Source organism: Schistocerca nitens, chromosome 12 (genome assembly GCF_023898315.1).
Source record: "Schistocerca nitens isolate TAMUIC-IGC-003100 chromosome 12, iqSchNite1.1, whole genome shotgun sequence".
Taxonomy (NCBI): domain Eukaryota; kingdom Metazoa; phylum Arthropoda; class Insecta; order Orthoptera; family Acrididae; genus Schistocerca; species Schistocerca nitens.
The window spans coordinates 17,764,219-17,785,280 of record NC_064625.1 but is presented as its reverse complement, the minus strand read 5'-3'; the positions used below and the strand labels follow the sequence as shown (position 1 = coordinate 17,785,280).

At 38.8% G+C, this 21,062-nt stretch overlaps 2 protein-coding genes across 2 annotated transcripts in view; one reads left to right on the top strand and one right to left on the bottom strand.

The window, feature by feature from the left end:
• Positions 1-1,377, bottom strand: part of LOC126215344 (coronin-2B-like) — a 123,951-nt gene extending 122,574 nt beyond the window's left edge. Inside the window, exon 1 of the mRNA XM_049942027.1 lies at positions 1,015-1,377. The gene's annotated coding sequence lies outside the window, so the exon portion shown is untranslated. The remainder of the gene's footprint in view (positions 1-1,014) is intronic.
• A 3,770-nt stretch (positions 1,378-5,147) lies between these two features.
• The window catches only part of LOC126215343 (DNA replication licensing factor Mcm6), a 68,006-nt gene continuing 52,091 nt past the window's right edge, over positions 5,148-21,062 (top strand). Inside the window, exons 1-4 of the mRNA XM_049942025.1 lie at positions 5,148-5,335; positions 5,410-5,553; positions 6,765-7,029; positions 13,709-13,857. Coding sequence (XP_049797982.1) covers positions 5,244-5,335; positions 5,410-5,553; positions 6,765-7,029; positions 13,709-13,857 — 650 coding nt within the window. The 5' untranslated portion in view covers positions 5,148-5,243. The remainder of the gene's footprint in view (positions 5,336-5,409; positions 5,554-6,764; positions 7,030-13,708; positions 13,858-21,062) is intronic.

The following is a 21,062-nucleotide window of genomic DNA, read 5'->3' as shown; positions in this document are numbered from 1 at the left end:
CATTTGTTGTATGTGAAATACAGATCTTTAAATAACCATACAGTGGAAGACACTAACAGTATTCTAGATCTGACAGTTACATTTTAATAATTTTTCTTACAACTTCCAATTAAATAATTCAAAGTACAATGAAACGTCAACCATACAGTAATTTATGAACAGTTGCTCACTGTGTCAATAACTTACAACACACAAAACTACTATCGAAATGTCATTTCACCAATATAAAACACGCATTCATAAAAATTACTCATTTAATAAAATTTGAGGTTGCCGCAAAATTCTGTGAAAGATAAACAGATTTTTACTGGCGTATGTGGTATCGTCTTCTTCTTGTGTTAAGTAATGACAGTTTTATGACTGTTGTGTACTACTGATTACCTCTAAATCAGTGACCGAAACTTTTATGTTTCTTCAATCTACAGGGAACTTCGGTTGCCACCTCAAAGACAAACGTGCCTCTCACACAGTGCTATGGTTAACAGACATATTGTAAGACGCAGAGTTTAGGGTAGGAGAGGCGAGATGGTAGAAGGAATATAAATTTTGGTAAATTTAAAGAACGTCACTTCAAACGCCGCACAGAGGTATTTTGCAATTTATTCTCGTAAGTCTGACTTATCCAAATAGGCAAACGTCAAATGTGTACAAAGTTCATCTGATTAAATTCCAATCAATACACAGTGACAGTACATACGCTTATGCGGATACTTTTGCTTATTTAAACTATCATTTCAGATGCTAAAATGTCACACTGCAGAGGATGAAACTTTCGTTTTCAAAACTGTGGACACTTTTTATAGCAAATAGGGGCCTACTTGGCAGATGACATTAATTTCAAAGTTTAGATTATAATTACCAGTACACGTCGAAGTGACAAACATTCTTCGGAGACCTGGTAAAATGCTAAATAACTACTACTAAACCTTCCAACGCAAACGCCGCACGAAGCGCAACACTTAATTATTTAAACTGGGGTTAACTATTGATTTAAAAATTTATCAGTGCACTCACCTTCTCTACTGGTTTATTGCACGCTCTAACATCTATCATGTTGTTGGACAATGTTTTTTTTACATCCAAAACGCTGGAAGCATCTATATGAACGTCCGACACATCAAGCATGTCAAACGAGGTAACTCAATGTTATTACGTCAAGCGAAGCGCTACTGCTGACAGAACACCAGCGAGGGAAGAAAAAAAAAAAAGGTACCGATATCTCAAAGCACTACTGTCGCGTTCGTCGAAGTAAATAATCAATTCTCTTTCGAAGGCACTGCGAAGTTCTTCAGTACATTACATTCGAGCTTGCTACAGGCATGACCACATGGCTATAAAACCGTTGCTTCGTACAAAAAATTGATCCCCGCTCTATTTACTCTGCCTCCGGCATCTTCTGTTGGCGCACAATGCTTCCATCTATTGAGTAACAATGGAACTATAACCATAAATCAATGTCGTGAGACTATTGACAGACGCGTTAAGAAATGAAATGAATACGGCGCAATGAACCGTTTGCAAAGCACTGTATTGAATTGTTCGCATTTTTAGCGTTTCAAGCCGGTTACTCCAATGAATATGGTGTAAACAAGTGGCTCTTTGTAATCGCTGTAATATCATGGCACAATCCGCTTACCAGCATCGACAACGCTTGCGCAGCAAAACGGATCTGTTACAATTTGTAAAGAACATGGACTCTAACAATAATAAATTGTCTCGAGAAATATATTTACGGTGGCGACCAACTATTTCTCACTTTTCGGCTATTTAACAGCCACCGATCATGTAGGCCTACATTATATGGGTCTGATTAATAAATATATGGCCATCGCTATTTAATCACTCGAAGGTGTTTTCGTCGTCCACATGTTCACAACTAGAAATCTGTTTTAACTACCATACACATTCAGCTGAGGATATTTCAATTTTCTTCCACGAGCGAGCTTTTTATTTAAGTTTCCTGATTCCGTAGACTAACATATGTTGTGTACATCAAGCCAAATTTGCATCACATGAAAAGCATTCTCCTCAACCGGAACCACAACTGTAGTACTTCATCTAGATTCGTGTGTATTCAAGGTTTCATGCACTTCAGACAGTGCAACTTCGTTATCCTTTGCAAAATTTTACACTTTTTATTAAATTTCTCATCGTTTGTATGCCTGTCTCATAACGTTGAGGTAGTTTCACTACAAGTTCGCCTTTCTCTAACATATCTAAAACTTCTGATTTTTTTTCCAATCATTAGAACAACACTTTTGCGTTTTTCTCGCGTCTCTCTATTGAAACTATTGAAGAGTACTATCAACAGTGCTTTCCTTCTGGCAATGTTTAACAGTATGCTTTCACTTTCTATCAACACAGAGCAATAATTCTTTATTTACTTACAATTTTGGCATTTGGCCATTATTTTGATGACTTTGGCAAGTGACAGTTATTGAATTATATGAAAAAAAACGTAAATTAGTTACAAACTACGGCGTGCACACACTTTATTCAACTTGTAAACGTCACCACAGATATTCGGATTTAGGTTACGACCTGTCCGATATGCCTGTCATCAGTGGCGATGATGTGGCGTAAAGGAAAAGCGACATTCTGCTTGACCCGCTGAAGTATTGGAACGTCGATGACCTCCTGAATGGCTGTTTTCAGCTCAGCAATGGTTTTGGGGTTATTGTTGTACACTTTGTCTTTAAAATAGCCCCACAAAATGGAGTCCCATGTGTTCAGATCCGGAGAATATAGAGGCCCAGAGCCAGAATGCGGCAAAGTGCCATCTAGGACATCAAACACTCTCCTGCTTCGACTGGGTCGAGCTCCGTCTTGCGTGAACCACATCTTACGTCGAAATCAGGGTCACTTGGGATAATGGGGATTAAATCATCTTCCAAAACCATCATATCGTTTGGTAGTCGCCGTACCATCAAAGAATATCGTGACTGGACATTGTACACCACACAATCACCCGTTGAAGGTGAAGAGATTTCTCGATCGCGAAATACGGATTCTCAGTGCCCCAGATTTGCTTGTTGACGAACCCATCCAAATGAAATGGCCGACAACATGGCGTGTGCGCATTCACATACTAATTCCCTTCATGCCGCGTGGCCAACCGCCCAGTTTGAACGTGCTAACGCAAAACGTACACACGTTATGACGATTTTATATAATGTAGTTCAATTATTGTCACCCTGCATATTCATCTCGACAATCTCACTGCAGAAGTCCTGTAGCTTAGAATTCACAGAGTGAAAACAAACACATATTTACTAGGAAAACTTTAAGTTCCCATGGAATAGATTTGCTTCACAAGTTTTTAAAGCATCTGGCAGCTTGTTGAACTATATCTATCCATTAATACATAGCCTAGTGTCAGTTTTATTTAATATTGACCTCCCCTTGAAGTATTTACTCTTGATGTCTGGTGTCATAATTATGCACATCACTGCAATTTTTCTAATTTTGTTTCGACTTAACACAAAAATATTATAATTTTACTCAAATATAAATATTTATGTTGGGCAAAGTATTCACGACAGGACTATATCTTGACCTTGCCGATAGTTTATGCATTAATCTAGCTGCTCTTTTCTGCAATACTAATATTCTGTTAAGGTCTGCACACAGCCTCATAGTTTGGAAATGGATAAATTGTTCCCTGGTACACACTTTAAAACTGGGCACAAAAAAAAGAAATGTTACCATATCTACATCTACTGATAATACCATATATATTGTTTTCTTCAACTTGAGGAGAACAAGTTGTTTTATATGTTAGTCCCTGGGATTTAATGCTAATTATTTGAGAGAAGTCTAGCAGAGGGACTGGTGTCCGCATCTTCGTTCGATGATAAATTATTCGTTATAATATAAATATCGTTTCGGAATTGACGAACAGAACAGAATGGCACGGTACAGAACGTCAGCACATTCCATAATGAATCTCAAATGGCGGCATTCACAAAGGTCGTGAACGAAACGGGACACCAACGTTTTTCGGAAAAAAAATTTTCATGTTGACTTAGGGAGGAGGAGGTGCCGTCGTCTGCTACGTCTGTTAACCAATTATTTTCACGTCGGGGAAAGGGAAAAGTGCTGTTGTCTGCTAATCTATTATCTTCGCATCACTTATCTTATAGTAGTGGATTTCCTGCTATCGCATCTTTCGTCTTTATTTTGTTATTTTGCCTTGTTTTCTTGACACTTTGAAAATGTTCCATGACGATTTGGATTCCTTATTTTTTCCCATGAGGGTTTTTCTTTTTTGCCAGAGACCAGCTGATACCTGAATGCTGTAAATGATTTAGGTTTTACAATACCTAGTCAAAGAAAAAGCCAACATTAAGCATGAATGAGAACATAAATTGATGAACCAACTTTAATTACATAACGTTTTTTAGCACTGAGATAGTTGGCTCTACCGAAGGAGAAAAATATATTTGTTTGCCGGTATTTGGTACTACACCAGAACTAACATAAAAAGGCTCTATATTGCCTTGTAAACATTTCTTTGTGTTTCTATGTATTTGTTTTCGATGGTAAATAAATGTCTCTGATTTTAATTGTTTCGCTTCTCAATAGTTTATCTATAATCTTTATCAAGTGCACTGGTTATGAAGATGGCTTTCACCATTAATAAACTTCACCATTGCTAGTTTCGTTAATTCTGATATCACATTCCGAATTTTTGTACCACAAATGGTATGTCTTTACCTATCACCGTTGCGTACTTGCGTGAACGCACCGATATTTAACGGTGATGACTGCCGTTCCGTTAATTCTAGTATGGACCGGTGTCTTGGTACCATATCTAGTCTTTCTTCCTCACCTTTGCTGCAAGATAAATACAATCACTAAAATAGTCATGTAGACTAGAGCTGGTCTGCTTGCTGGTCAGCTGTCGTGCAACTGGTCCACCCCCTGTCGTTAAGCTTAGCTTGCGGTAGTTGACAATCAAATGAAAACACAGCAAAGTTTATAATAAGTGAACAATGATTTTTCCATACCAACTTCCGATCACAACGGACTTCATCTTCACCACTTTCTCACTCTATTTGCAACGACAATCACAAATCTAGATAATTATAAATCTTTGGTGCTGTGGAACATCTCTGGCCTTTTTTTCTCTAATGTAGAAAAGCGCGCCAAAATAGTGGCGGGTGTTTGTGTGTATACATATTAGGATTTCTAATTTCATTGTTTTGGTGTTGTAAGTAAGTTTTAAATTTCATTCGATTATCATGGATGTAGCAGACAGTAATGTTGGACAGATAAGAGTGCAAGATGAGGTCGGAATTCGATGTCAGAAGCTATTTCGTGATTTTTTGGAGGAGTGAGTAAAAGGTGCATATGTTCTGTATGCTCATTTGCTGTAAAACCCGTTATTTATACCGCAATTCGTTTCAGATTCCAAGAGGATAATCGTTATAAGTACGTGGACGCAGCAAGCATCTTCAAACAGCCCGAAAGAAGTGTGCTGGAAGTCAGTTTTGAGGATGTCGAAAAGTATAATCAGAATTTGGCGACAACTATTATAGAGGAATACTACAGGTAAACAGAAGCTTTTTTGAAACTTAATTGTGGTGTTTAATTGCTCTGTTGTATAAAAGTTTATCTTCACAAAAATGTTTCTGAAATACAGTGTTGTAATCTAGAAATTTTATAGTAAAATACTGGAAGAGGGGACAATTATTTTTTGAGTAACTTCTCGTTGAACAACGGGAATCTGAAATAAAAAGTATTATATGGTATTATTATACGGATTAGTATTCAACAAAGCCGGCCAGTGTGGCCTAGCGGTTCTGGGCACTACAGTCTGCAAACGCGCGACCGCTACTGTCGCAGGTTCGAATCCTGCCTCTGGCATGGATGTGTGTGATGTCCTTAGGTTAGTTAGGTTTAAGTAGTTCTAAGTTCTAGGGGACTGATGACCTTAGAAGTTAAGTCCCATAGTGCTCAGAGTCTTTTTTTCCCCCCCATCATTGCTCTCCTGTGCCAGCCTCTTAATGTCAGAGCAGCAGATGCACCCAACATCCTCAGTTATTAGTTGGATATATTCCAGTATCAGTTTTCCCTTACCATTTTTACCCTCGACATCCCCTAAAAATACCGTGAAACTTACTTCTTAATGTATTAACATGTCCTATCATCCTGCCCCTTATTCTTGTCAGTGTTTTCTACACATTCATCTTGTTGTTGTTGTTGTCTTCAGTCCTATAGTACTCAGAACCATTTGAACCAGTATTCAACAAAAATATACATATAAAATTATTACTGATTCACAGTTGGTCACACACACACACACACACACACACACACACACACACACACACACATATATATATGTGTGGATGGATATGTGTGTGTGTGCGAGTGTATACCCGTCCTTTTTCCCCCCTAAGGTAAGTCTTTCCGCTCCCGGGATTGGAATGACTCCTTACCCTCTCCCTTAAAACCCACATCCTTTCGTCTTTCCCTCTCCTTCCCTCTTTCCTGATGAGGCAACAGTTTGTTGCGAAAGCTTGAATTTTGCGTGTATGTTTGTGTTTGTTTGTGTGTCTGTCGACCTGCCAGCACTTTCATTTGGTAAGTCACATCATCTTTGTTTTTAGATATATTTTTCCTACGTGGAATGTTTCCCTCTATTATAACCACACACACACACACACATATATAATGTGTGTGTGTGTGGGGGGGGGGTTACCTTACTTGGGTTACATTTATTTGATTTGCACTAATACTACACAACCTGACTTTTTTAGGATTTCATCTTATATCAACCAGGCTATCAGCAATTTTGCTCAAGATCGCTGGGAAGCTAAGGCAGATCGTGAATTCTACGCAAGTTTTGTAGATGTACCAACACGGCACAAAGTGCGAGAGCTGACGACAGCAAAGATTGGTACGCTGGTCCGTATATCTGGGCAGGTTGTGCGTACACATCCTGTACATCCAGAGTTGGTACTGGGAACTTTTGTGTGCCTCGATTGTCAGACTGTCATCAAGGATGTCGAACAGCAGTTCAAAGTATGTAGTTCCAAATATATGTTTGGTTATCAGATTCTCTTTAGACTGAATTGTGTCTCTAAAATCTTTTGCATGCTGTTTTAAATCCAGAGGTAGGTTTTAATGTTTGGAACATCTTTTTAAATATTTTATTTTCATTTGTTTGCAGTTTGTCTGTTTTTGATATCGCTTAAGTCTACTTACTAAACATTCATTGATTTCATTTTCTGCACTGTTTTATTAATCCGCGTTTTTGAGTATTGCATATGGTTTCCTTGCACACTAGACTTTCTTCGTTTGGTGCTTTATTTCAAGTGTCTCTGTGAATAGTCACAATAGTTTATGAGTGACATTGTGGTCATTTGTGCCTGGTGGACACTGACATCGGCTGTTCATCCTTCAACTATTTCCATATGAAATATGCTGGGAGAAGCTGAAGAATCATAATGTTATGTTGTCTTTTCATTTGTGTTCTTCTGTTGTTTCTGAGGCTTGAGCAGCCAGAAATAAGTTTGTGTGTGTGTGTGTGTGTGTGTGTGTGTGTGTGTGTGTGTGTGTGTGTGTGTTCCTTTTCTGTGAAGGCTTTTGCTGAAAGCTTAATGTGTGACATTCTTTTTGTTGTGCCTGACTGATACTCAGTGTGTCATCTTAACAGTTAGTAGTAATCTATCCTTTTCATAGTTTTTATAAGATTCAGGTAAGCAAACTTCAGTATGTAGTTGCAAGAAAAATATGGACTTCAAATTTTAAAAATAATGAAAATTGATAAATAAAAGTTCTTTGAAAATTATAGATTGCTTCTCACAATATACAGGAGACATTGAGTTGCAGACAGGCATAACAGAAAGGCAGTTATACTTTTAAGATTTCGGCCAAAGGCTTTCTTCTAAAGTAGAAAACACACATTCACGCAAGGGTTCTGGAAATGTATGATATTCTGCACGGAGTATTCCCACCCGAACAATTCAGAAAAGCTGTTGTTGGTAGGAACGACCCAGACAGCACCCTATGGATTTTCTGTTTTTGACTGTTGATAAATAGACTCATAGTAATCCACATGTATTGTTATTACACTTTATCCATTTGGTTTATCAAGTTATTTTGTAGCAAGAATCAAACTGCAACAATAACCAGTGTTATGCTGGCCAGTGTGAGAGCAGAAACATGCCCACGTTAGTAATCAGCTGGATGGGCACCAGGTGGCTGATGGTGGGTGGTTGGTGACCACTGTGGGGCAAGGAAACTCTTAAGCATAAACTGTACTGATGTTGATTCTGTGAGAAGCTCTTTTCCAGAAATGTTTCTGGAAAGTTTCATAAAGTGAAGTTAGTAATCTTTGAGGTTTTATCAGACTAATACTTTTAGCAGACACCCAAAATTTGTTTTAATAAATAAGTAAATGAATGAACTTGCGACTTTGTCTCTCCATTGTGTGGTCTTCACCAGTAAACTTTGAACAGAATACATTGTTGTAGCAGTTTGAGCAGAGGACAACTTCCTCCAGAAACTTCCGCATCCTACACAGTGCTGCCAGATCGTGCAGATGGATGGACTTGGAATTCTGAGGGCTGCCATTTCAGTTGACACTTTAATTGAACATCTCAGACTTAACCTCTGTAGTGTCTGGCCAGCGGCTAGGTTTTGTGTGTCAGCCATAGGATCCCCAGTAATGTTTGCTACAAAGCATATGTGGTAGATGGAGTAGTTGTGGAACTGTAGCAGCTCAAGGGACTGTGAAGCTAATTGTGAATACCAATAGGACATGGGCTTACAACTGAAAAGTGTTGTTGTCCTTTTGTGAAGTGATATCTGTGGTTTCCAGATGACAGCTGTATTGGAAATTCACTTGGAAGGACTTAAGTAGAAATAGTTGGTGGCACAGTACTCAAATGGCTGAGGGAGCATTATTTTTATAGAGGAGTAGAAGGTGAAAATTGTGTCAGTGTGGGACCATGGGGGAGTGCAGGCAGTCAGTTCTAGAGTGAATGGTAACTGCAATGAGAGGTGATACTCTAAATTGTCTGTACAAAGGGTCACAATGAAAGGTAAAGTGCCAACGGGGTCTCAGTATAGTTTATTTATGTATTGAGGCAGGAATTCTATTCGGTAGAAGAATGCAGAACATGTTTGCTGTTGAGGTAACTGCCTTTCAGTACAAACTTGGAATGTCTAAAGGATGTTACTGTGGTGACCTTAAACCATGTCTTTACCCTTTCGCAGGCCGTGCAGGGGGGGGGGGGGTTGTATGCTTCCCACTAGCTGTAATTCTTTACAGAGTTTAAGGGAAGAAATATTATCACTTCTGTATGCTCATAGCATCTAGTGGCAGTCTGCTGCACCACCTATAGCTTCTGTTGGTTGTGAAATATAACCTTCAGGACTGTAGGAAGTATACAGGGTGGTCCATTGATCGTGACCGGGCCAAATATCTCACGAAATAAGCGTCAAACGAAAAAACTACAAAGAACGAAACTTGTCTAGCTTGAAGGGGGAAACCAGATGGCGCTATGGTTGGCCCGCTAGATGGTGCTGCCATAGGTCAAACGGATATCAGCTGCGTTTTTTAAAATAAGAACCCCCATTTTTTATTACATATTCATGCAGTATGTAAAGAAATATGAATGTTTTGGTTGGACCACTTTTTTCGCTTTGTGATAGATGGCGCTGTAATAGTCACAAATGTATAAGTACGTGGTATCGCGTAACATTCCGACAGTGCGGACGGTATTTTCTTCTTGATACATTACCCGTGTTAAAATGTACCATTTACAAATTGCGGAAAAGGTCGATATCGTGTTGATGTATGGCTGTTGTGATCAAAATACCCAACTGGCGTGTGCTATGTATGCTGCTCGGTATCCTGGACGACATCATCCAAGTGTCCGGACCTTCGCTGGATAGTTACGTTATTTTAGGAAACAGGAAATGTTCAGCCACATGTGAAACATCAACCACGACCTGCAACAAATGAGGATGCCCAAGTAGGTGTTTTAGCTGCTGTTGCGGGTAATCCACACATCAGTAGCAGACAAATTGCACGAGAATCGGGAATCTCAAACGTCGGTGTTGAGAATGCTACATCAATATCGATTGCAGCCGTACCATATTTCTATGCACCAGGAATTGCATGGCGATGACTCTGAACGTCGTGTACAGTTCTGCCACTGGGCACAAGAGAAATTATGGGACGATAACAGATTTTTTGCACGCGTTCTATTTAGTGACGAAGCGTCATTCACCAACAGCGGTAACGAAACCGGCATAATATGCACTATTGGGCAACGGAAAATCCATGATGGCTGCGATAAGTGGAACATCAGCGAGCTCAGTGGGTTAATGTATGGTGCATCATTATGGGAGGAAGGATAATTGGCCCCCATTTTATCGATGGCAATCTAAATGGTGCAATGTATGCTGATTTCCTACGCAATGTTCTACCGATGTTACTACAAGATGTTTCACTGCATGACAGAATGGCGATGTACTTCCAACATGATGGATGTCTGGCACATAGCTAGCGTGCGGTTGAAGTGGTATTGAATAGCATATTTCATGACAGGCGGATTGGTTGTAGACGCACCAGACCATGGCCATCACGTTCACCGGATCTGACATCCCCTGATTTCTTTCGGTGGAGAAAGTTGAAAGATATTTGCTATCGTGATCCACCGACAACGCCTGACAACACACGTCAGCGCATTGTCAATGCATGTGCGAACATTACGGAAGGCGAACTACTCGCTGTTGAGAGGAATGTCGTTACAGGTATTGCCAAATGCATTGAGATTGACGTACATCATTTTGAGCATTTATTGCATTAATGTAGTATTTACAGGTAATCATGCTGTAGCAGCATGCGTTCTCAGAAATGATAAGTTCACAAATGTACATGTATCACATTGGAACAACCGAAATAAAATGTTCAAACGTACCTACGTTCTGTATTTTAATTTAAAAAACCTACCTGTTACCGACTGTTCGTCTAAAATTGTGAGCAATGTGTTTGTGACTATTACAGCGCCATCTATCACAAAGTGAAAAAAGTGGTCCAACTAAAACATTCATATTTCTTTACAAAAAAAACCTCAGTTGATATCCGTTTGCCTATGGCAGCGCTATCTAGCGGGCCAACCATAGCGCCATCTGGTTTCCACCTTCAAGCTTGACAAGTTTCGTTCTTTGTAGTTTTTTCGTTTGACGCTTATTTCGTGAGATATTTGGACCGGTCACAATCAATGGAGCAACCTGTATATCCCACCAAATGACGGTGTTAAAATGGTTATTGGGAAGTATGGTTACCCCCAAAGTAGTTTCTGGAAGGGGCTAGGGAAGTGTACTTGCCACAAAATTAATCTGTCATTTGTGGTTCTTGGCAGCATACTTACCACGAACTTGGGGGTATCTCAAAGCTTTTGGGAATACATCTTACTACCTATGTCTATTCCTGACATCTTGCAGTACATTGCAAAAGTGTATGAAAGCTGCTACAACAATCAGTTTCTGTTTGTCGTGGGATCACTTCTATTATCGGAACACATTACTTCGCCTCTGGAATTTACATTATTGTGACCTGTTTCAGTTCATACCTTTGACTTTTGTCGCATGATAAAAGTTCCAATGATTTTTTTCACATTTTGATAAGTAAAATTTAATATTGGTGACAATTATTTTTATTTAAGTAAAAGAAAACAAAATAAAAACAGAAAACACTGTTCATTATTTTTTTATATGCAATGGCAACACACAACAGCTCAAAAAGAGAAGTGGGAAGTCCATTTACCACCACAGTTTTAATACCTCACAAATGTGCTGTGGTGATGTATGCACCACCAAAAATAAAATTATCAAAAAATTAATAGTCAGTTGATCACAATTTAAATTGGATAGCAAAAGAAAAAAAATGTCTTCACTGAACTGCTACAAAAAATGTGCCCACAAAAGGATTGTGTGTGTTGCTGAGGTTAACTTAATTGTTCATTTCAAAGTGTGGAAAAGTACGGAGGAGTTAGTTAATGGGCATTAACAAAACACCTTCTCTTTCAAATTATATGTTGATGTGTCCTCTTTAATTGCATTTTTCCCAGGAAGGTACTTTGTTCCATTGTTCTTTTGTCAGTATGTGCCCTTAATGTGTGATATACAGAAGTGAATGGAAGAGGTGTTTGTCTAATTTTTAATTTCCAAGAACGCTTGCGTGGTATGTATATCAAACGTGTGACTGCCACAGTGAGATATCGGTTTTGTTAACAGCAATGGCAGTTACAACAACAAAAGATGAATGACGTGGAATTTGTTTATAGTGTTGGTAATGAGAACAATCATACATGAATATTGTCCAATGACAACATTAAATGTAATTCCACTTGTTCATCATCAATATCTTGGTCCTGGATATTTCCACGTAATGTGTATTCTGCCAGTAGAAGTTTTCTCATAGCTGGAGTACACAGTAGCAGTAGTTCTTACGAACATTGACCAAGTCTCACAGGGAAATTTTATACCACATAAGTTCAAATTATGGAAGTAGAGGTATTGAAAAATGTAGAGCTTATCTCATTCTTGTGTCATCCTTCTCTTTTATAGAATATTACAGTCATTTCCATGATCACTCAGTGTTTAGCAAGTTAACAGATGGATCCTCAGAAGACACGAATTCGAGATAATGGTTTATAAACTCATGGTGCAATTCTTCTTTCTTCAAAGTATTGTATGATTTTCATTGTTATGTTTTGGCTACAGGAAAGATGAAGTTCTTAACAAGTTAGTCCAGGAATACACTTAAACAATGAAACATTTCCTAGATTATTTTTCTATACTTCCAAATAATAAAATTTGTTCACTTTCATTCTTGAGAAATGACCTTTCCTCAAATTTTCAAGTTGTGTGGGACATGTCTTTTTCTGCAACCTTGTTGACACTACCTATTTTATTACTGTCATTAGTCACAATTACATCACATACTTCTCGACAGAAACTGTAGTATTATCAAACAGTATTAATCAATAATCCCGTTTCCGAAGCTCTGTTTTGTAGTTTGTAGTCTTTAACCCAGCAGGAAGCTGAGACGATTCTCTGCTGTATTGTCAGTTTAGAAACATCAAACCACATGTTTCTTCTTATAGTTGTTATTTTCTGACATTTGGTGCAGTATAACTGTAATGGGAAGTCAAAATCACTAGTTTTTGAACCAAGTTTGACACTCTTTGTTGATCCATTATGGACTGAGGGACAACGGCTGGTATGTATTTCTTGATGAAATAATTTACCAACAGCCATATGTGTTGTAGAAATTTATGAGTTTCGGCAATACATCGATGCCATCTTAAGGCCCCACACATCATAGTCGTAAAATCGCTATACATGGAAGGAGCCATATAACTGAATCCGTGAATCAAATCGCTGTGCAACAGCTCTTGGTGGCCAGGCGACGCAGACTTGAGTCTGTGTTGCCTGGCCACCAAGACCCTGTTATAGCAAGGATGGTGACACAATTAATTTCTGTAAAAACTATTCGTGGGGCAAAAAGAGATAGCTGGATGTGAATATATTTATTTAGGTAGCTAAATGAAGTGGTGGAATGTCACACTTGGTATTCTCTTCTGTCTCATATGCTTATGTGTTTTTCCTCCACACGTAGTATAAACATCGTTTTAAATTGCATGTGAGGATTTTTGGTAAGGACAATTTTCTATGTTTGCAGTTCACATACCCTACAATTTGCCGCAACCCTGTGTGCAGCAACCGCCGTCGTTTCATGTTGGATGTGGATAAGTCAACATTTGTTGACTTTCAGAAAGTTAGAATTCAGGAAACACAGGCGGAACTGCCTCGTGGTTGTATACCTAGAAGGTAAGTCGAAGATATTTAAAAGTTCAGAGTTGGTGAAATGGTATCTTGAGGGATCAGTTAAGCTGTTGTGAAATGCAGAGATGGCATGATTTCATTCTAATTATTAGCCTCTAATATCATTAGGAAATTTGTGTTGGCATGTTGATTATCAACTTTATATAGTATTCTTACTGCACACTTCCGTGGAGTTCTTTTGTCATCTTTGATGCAATGCCCCAGAGGATTTTGCCTTAGGATAGAATTGAGTGAACATGTGCTATTAAGTCAAGAAAGTGAGTGATTTCTGGGTGTAAAGCATCCAAAAGTGAGGCTTTTCACAAACTTATCCACACATTAGTGCCACCTCAGTCTGTTATGTCTGCATGTCTGGGAACTTCACATATGGGGCCTCAACCAGTATATGACCATTGATTTATTTCCTTTTTATTTTTACTTTTTTATTATTTTTATTTATTTATTCGTCCATAGACAATATACATCGTATGGATGTCAACAGTGAAAGTACAAATTATGATGTGAAGTCTAAATATTTTTTTAACAAGTGCCGTTCTACATTGTTTAATAAGCATAGGTATTTTGATGTAGAACTAACATACATAAATACAAAGCCCTGCATACATGTTACATTATATTGTTCAAATAAATGTACTAGGAGTGTTGACATGGAACTAGGAGACTACATAATACACGGATGGGGGGGGGGGGGGGGGGGAGAAAGTCAGGTATATCTTATGCTACGTGTTCCCAACAATTCTTTGGTGTTCATTTAAGATATTCGTCGAAAGTGTTGAAACAATGCTCTTGCAAAAATAGTTTTACAGTTTTAAAAAAATACATACTGCTAATTTCTTTTATATTCTATGGTAGCTTATTATAGATTATCACACCTCGATAATAGAGACTGTTCTGAGCTTTTAGCTTATTCTTTCTATCTAAATGGAGGCAATAACCCAACCTTGTGTTATGATCTTGAATAATGTTAATCAAGCTATTATTTTCAAGATTTTTTCAGATATACATTATGGTCTGAAAAATAAACTCACAAAGAACATTCAGAATGCTCAGGTTTTTAAATAATTCTTTGCAATGAGCCCATTTATTACATTTTGTCATTATTCTTATATATCTCTTTTGTAATGTGAAAACTGTTTGCAGATTCTGGGTACTATTTCCCCAAACGATTATTACTTATCAGGCTGGCAGACACATAACCAAAGTAAGCTGACCTTACACAGATGTCACTGCATACTGATGAAAGAACTCTAAGCACGTAGCATGCTGTGGAGACCCTCTTTGAGATAATCATGATATGTTCATTCCACTTTAGTTGGCTATCAATGTACAGTTTGAGGAATTTAGTGTTAGTTACATATGTTATTGAAGTGTTATATAGTTTTAAATTTATGAACTTGTACTTCTTGTTTATTCTAAAGTACATGCTGTTTGTTTTATTAATGTTGAGAGACTCTGTTCTCTGTAGGCCATTTGTAAAAATCTGCTAGTGCTTCATTGGCTTTTTCCAATAGCAGGTCAGGTGTCTTGCTGATAATCAGTATATTACTGTCATCAGCAAAAAGTACTTTTTCTCCTTGCTCCACACATTGTGAGAAATCATTAATATAAATTAAGAACAATATTGTGCCCCGAACACTTCCTTGTGGGACTCCTATATTAACATACTGTAGGTCGGATAAGTGATTTACTACATATTTGGATGTGCTATATGAAATTTCTACTCTCTGCACTCTGTTATTTAGGTACGATTGGAACCATTTATTTACCACTCCCGATTCCCAGAGACTCCAACTTGTGTAGAATGTCGTGATCAACAGTCAGTATCAAATGCCTTCGATAGATCTAGGAAAATTCCAGTTACATAACACTGTCCATGAGTAATGATTCAAGTACAATTTTTGTAAACTGAGCTATTGCAGTTTCATGCTTCTGCCTGGTCTGAAGCCATGCTGTTCCTTGTAGAGAAGATTATGTAAGTAGCTCATAAGTTGATTTTTCATTAAGTCTCCACTATTTTGGAAAATAATGGAAGTAAAGCAATTGGCCTGTAATTTTCTATGTTTGCAACATTACCTTTCTGTGAAGAGGTATGATTTTAGCTAATTTCAGGTAGTCTGGGAAGCAGCCAGTGTTAAAAGACTGGTTAATGATGTCAGTTAAAGGGGCTTTAATGCTGCCTCACTCTTTTAACACAAACTGTGACTTCGTCCAGTCTTGTTGAGAATTTGTTTTTTAATTATTTTATGGTTCTGCTTACTTCTCTCTTCATAGTGGGGAGTAGAACCATTGAATTTTTATGTAATTATGCACTGGAATATCAGATCTTTTTGGAAATTTGCTCTGCAGGTCTTTTGCAATACTGCTGAAGTATGAGTTTATGGAGTTAGGCAGCTCTTTTTGATCACTAATTGTATTGCCTGATTTCTTGATTGTAATGTTTGAGTGTGTCTCTTTTTGATTTCCAGTCTCACATTTAACTAAAGTCCAAGCAGCTTTACTTTTGTTATTTACATTTTTTTTTTCCAATTTGTCGTTACCTGTAAGTCATTTTCATGTATTTGCAATTTCATAACATGACCGTTTTTGTAAGATTTAAGGTTCAGCTCTTTTCTGTGAGCCTGTTACAATATTCTTATATATTAATAATGATGCTTACATATAGATGTCCCGAAATGTGCTGACCTCTTCTTGAGTTTTGTGATTTCCCTCAATTACACATACGCAAACGTCCTCAACAGGTTACAAAATAGATATGCATATTGCCACTGTACATTGATGTCAATTGTTTGCGACACGTGAAAATTTGTGCCGGCCTGAGACTTGAACCCAGATTTCCAGGTAATTGCGAGTGGTCAGCTTAACTGTTTTAGCATCTAGCACACTCCCAGGTCTAGTCCAAACTTGCATACGTCTAGTAGTCACAACCCTTATGCTCTCACGCTCTGTGACTGCTGCACAGAGAGACATATGTTACATTGTCATTTTAACCTGTTGAGGCATAGATACATCATTGATGGTTACAATGTTTGTCTTTATACAGTGTCTGTATCTTCACAATACAGTGTCCTTCAGGCATGCGTGCTTGCATGAGCAGGCACTGTTTCTGACTATTCCAGCTGCGGTAAACATTAGTAAAATAGATTCACATAATGTGGCTGCCACTGAAGTCAGCTGTTTGCAACACATGGAAAAATTGTGCCACATTGGGACTTGAACCGGAAGCATGTATTTCTGAAGGACTTTGTATTGTGAAGATACAGACAGTGTGTAAACACAGACATTATATCTGTCGGTGATCCATCTGCAAGGTTTTGGCAGGCCTATTGGTACTGACTGAGAGTCGTGTTACCCTCTGCCAATGCTTAAGGCAGATGCCAGGCTGTATCCTTCATATATGTGAGGCCAATTGCCTTCAGCATGTTTTCCCAATTAGAGCTTGTGCTTAATCTCTAGGGGCCTAGTCATTGATGGTGCTTTAAACCCTGATTGAGTCTCCTTTCTTCTACTCATTTTGCAGATGGTTAGTCTCCCTCTATGATTTTTAACCCTCTCTCTCTCTCTCTCTCTCCCTCTCCCTCTCTCCCTCTCTCCCTCCCTCCCTCCCTCCCCCCCCTCTCTCCCCCCTCTCCCCTCCCCCCCTCTAGTACCAAATTGGCAATCTCTCGATATCTCATGTGTGTCTTATCAATAAATCCCTTCTTCTGTCAGGTTGTGCCACAAATTTCTTTCCTCCCCATTTCTGTTCAATACCTCCTCATTGGTTATGTGATCTACCCATCTAATCTTCAGCACCCTTCTGTAGCACCACATTTCAAAAACTTCTATTTTCTTCTTGTCTAAACTGTTTATCGTCCGTGCTTCACTTCCATACATGGCTCCACGCCGTACAAATACTTGGAGAAAATACAGGGTGAGCACAAAGTCTTGCCCTGATTATAGAAATTTATTACAGAATAACTGTTTGACATAATAATTTACATTTGATGCCATTCCATAGGTAAGTGTTACTTTTTTTTTTTTAAAAAAAAAAGGCCACTTACGTTAGTAAACCTCAACATGTGCTCCCTTGGTAGCTCGGAGAATGTCAAGGCGGTATTCCAGTTCCAGCCAGGTGTTTCGTAACGTGTTCTGTCACAGTACGCACAGCAGCTTGTATCCTAGCCTTCAGTTTGTCGACATCAGCAATTGGTGTGACAAAGACTCTGTCCTTGATGTAGCTCCAGAAAAAAAAAAAAAGTCAAGGTGCATAATGTCTGGAGAGTGGGATGGCCAGGGTGTTGGATCGTTCCTTCCAATTCACCGATCCGGAAATGTTTCATCCAGGAAATGATGCACTATCAAAGCCCAGTGGAGGGGGGGGGGTGCTCCATCTTGTTGGAAAAGTATCCATGGTTGATATTCTTATAACTGTGGGGCAATGAACTGTTGCAAAGCATCTAAGTAAATGTTAGCGGTAATGGATTTTCCTGTGAAGAAAAGCGGTCGAAAACCCTTGTTAATGCTTGAGGCCCCACCAAACATTCACTTTTTCGCTGTCTCGCTGTAACTGTACAGTAGCATGTGGAGACTCTGAACTCCATATATGGACATTATGCCTATTTACCATTCCACTGACATGAAAGGTGGATTCATTGGTAAAGTGTATGCGATTTAAGTAATCATTAGCACCATCAATCTTGTTGGGAATCTCAGTTGCAAATTCAGCATGTGTCAGCTAATCATTCTGTTGCAAGGCCTGCACGATTTGCACTTTGTAGGCATGCAATCTAAGTGTTTCATGAAGAATCTTCACCACAGTTGCTTGTGGTATTTGAAGTTCACATGATGCTTGACGAGTTGATTTAGACGGACTCCGTTGAAACGATTGCTGAACACAGTCAACAGTTGCATCTCTCACACATGGCCTGCCTCTTCGAGGACGATCATCAGCGCTGCCTAATCCGTTAAACTTTGCATACCATCGCTTTATTGATTTAACGTCAGGAGGGCTGCATCCATAAGATGCCCAAAATTTACGCTGAGCACTGATGTGTGATTTTGTTTCGTGAAACCAAAGCACCCATTGCACTTTCTCCTGCGTCAACGCCATTTTGCCAGCAACTAACGTGACCTAACAGACGGTGTCGGTGTTGTGGAGCACTAGTGCCATCTGTTGGCCACAACAACCAGTAACACTAACCTATGTAACGGCATCAGATGTAATTATTATGTGAAATGGTTATTCTGTTATAAATTTTTATAATCAGGGCAGGACTTTGTGCTCACCCTGTACTTCCTGACACGTATATCTGTATTTATGTTAACAAGTTTCTCTCTTCCAAAAACAAATTTCTCTATTTCAAAAACACTTTGCTAGTCTACGTTTTATATCCTTTCGATTCAGTCATTATCAATTGCTTTGCTGCCCAAATAGCAAAACTCGTGTACTACTTGAAGTATCTCATTTCCTAATCTAATTCCCTCAGCATCACCAGATTTTAATTAGACTACATTCCATTATCCATGTTTTGATTTTGTTCATGTTAATCTTATACTCTCCTTGCAAGAGACTGTCCATTCCGTTCAACTGGTCTTCAAAGTGCTTAGCTATCTCTGACAGAATGACGTCAAAGTTTATATTTCTTCTCCCTGAACTTTAATTCCTTATTCAAATTTTTCTTTTGTTTCCTTTGCTGCTTGGCTCAGTGTACAGATTGAATAACATGGGTGGTAGGCTACGATCCTGTCTCACGCCTTCTGAACCACTGTTTTCCTTTTATATCCCTGGGCTCTTATAACTGCCGTCTGATTTCTGTACAAGTTGTAAATAACCTTTCACTCTCTGTGTGTTAGCCTTGCGACCTTCATAATTTCTAGCAGAGTATTGCAGTAAACATTGTGAAAAGCTTTCTCTAAGTCTACCAATGCTGCAAACTTTGGTTTGCCTTTCCTTAACCTACTTTTGAAGATAAGCCATAGGTCCAGTATTGCCTTTGCATGTTCCTACATTTCTCCAAAATCCAAACTGATCTTCACAAGGTGAGCTTCCATTCTTCTGTAAAGAATTGGTGGTAGTATTTTCAATCGTGATTTATTAAACTGATACCTTGGTAATTTTCACACCTGTCAGCACCTGCTTTCTTGGCAATTGCAATTATTACATTCTTGTCGAAGTCTGAGGGCACTTCACCTGTACCTCATTTTGCACACCAGATGGAATAATTTTGTTATGGCTGGCTCTCTCAATACTGTCAGTAGTTCTGACAGAATGTTGTTTACTCCTGGGATCTTGTTTCAGTTTAGGTCTTTCAGTGCTCTGTCAAATTCTTCTCGCAGTATCATATCATATCATCTCATATCATGTCATCTTGTTCTTCCATTTCTGTAAAATTACTCTCAAGTGCATCTCCATTTATAGACCCTCATACACTCCTTGCACGTTTTGGCTTTCTCTCCTTTGCTTAGGTCTAGTTTTCCATCTGAGCTCTTGATATTCATACAGCTCCTTCTCTTTTCTCGAAAAGTCTCTTTAGTTTTCTTTAGGCAGTATCTATCTTTCCTCCTCGCTGTACATGCGCACTAGTTCTGGTTTTTCTTCAGAATCATGATGTCTATAACCACAACATTCCAGCTGCCCAGGGTAAAAGGATTTTCACCACAGAAAAGCCTTGTCAGGTTGTTGAATTTTTTTCGACATGGGATATCCTGGTTTTGTGAAGGCAGCCCACGTAGCTGAGAGGTCAGGACAGCTAACTGCCATGGAGGGGGCCCAGGTTTGATTCCTGGCCGGGTTGGAGGTTTCATTCACGAGGGGACTGAGTGTTGTATTTTCCTCATCATTTCACGATCTTCAACACACCAGTTGCCGAAGTGTTGTCAAATAAAGATTTAGCAGTAGGCGGCTGCACAACCCCAAATGGGATCTCCTGGCCAGTCTGCATCTACATGATACTCCACAAGCCACTGTATGGTGCGTGGCAGTGTGTACCCTGTACAACTAATTGTCATTTCCCTTTATGTTCCATTCGGAAATAGAGTGAGGGAAAAGCGACTGTCTATATGCCTCTGTATGAGCCCTAATTTCTTGTATCTTATCTTCATGGTCTTTACGTGCAATATATGTTGACGACAGTAGAATTGTTAGGCATTCAGCTTCAGATGCTGATTCCCTAAATTTTCACAATAGTGATTCCCGAAAAGAACATCCCTAG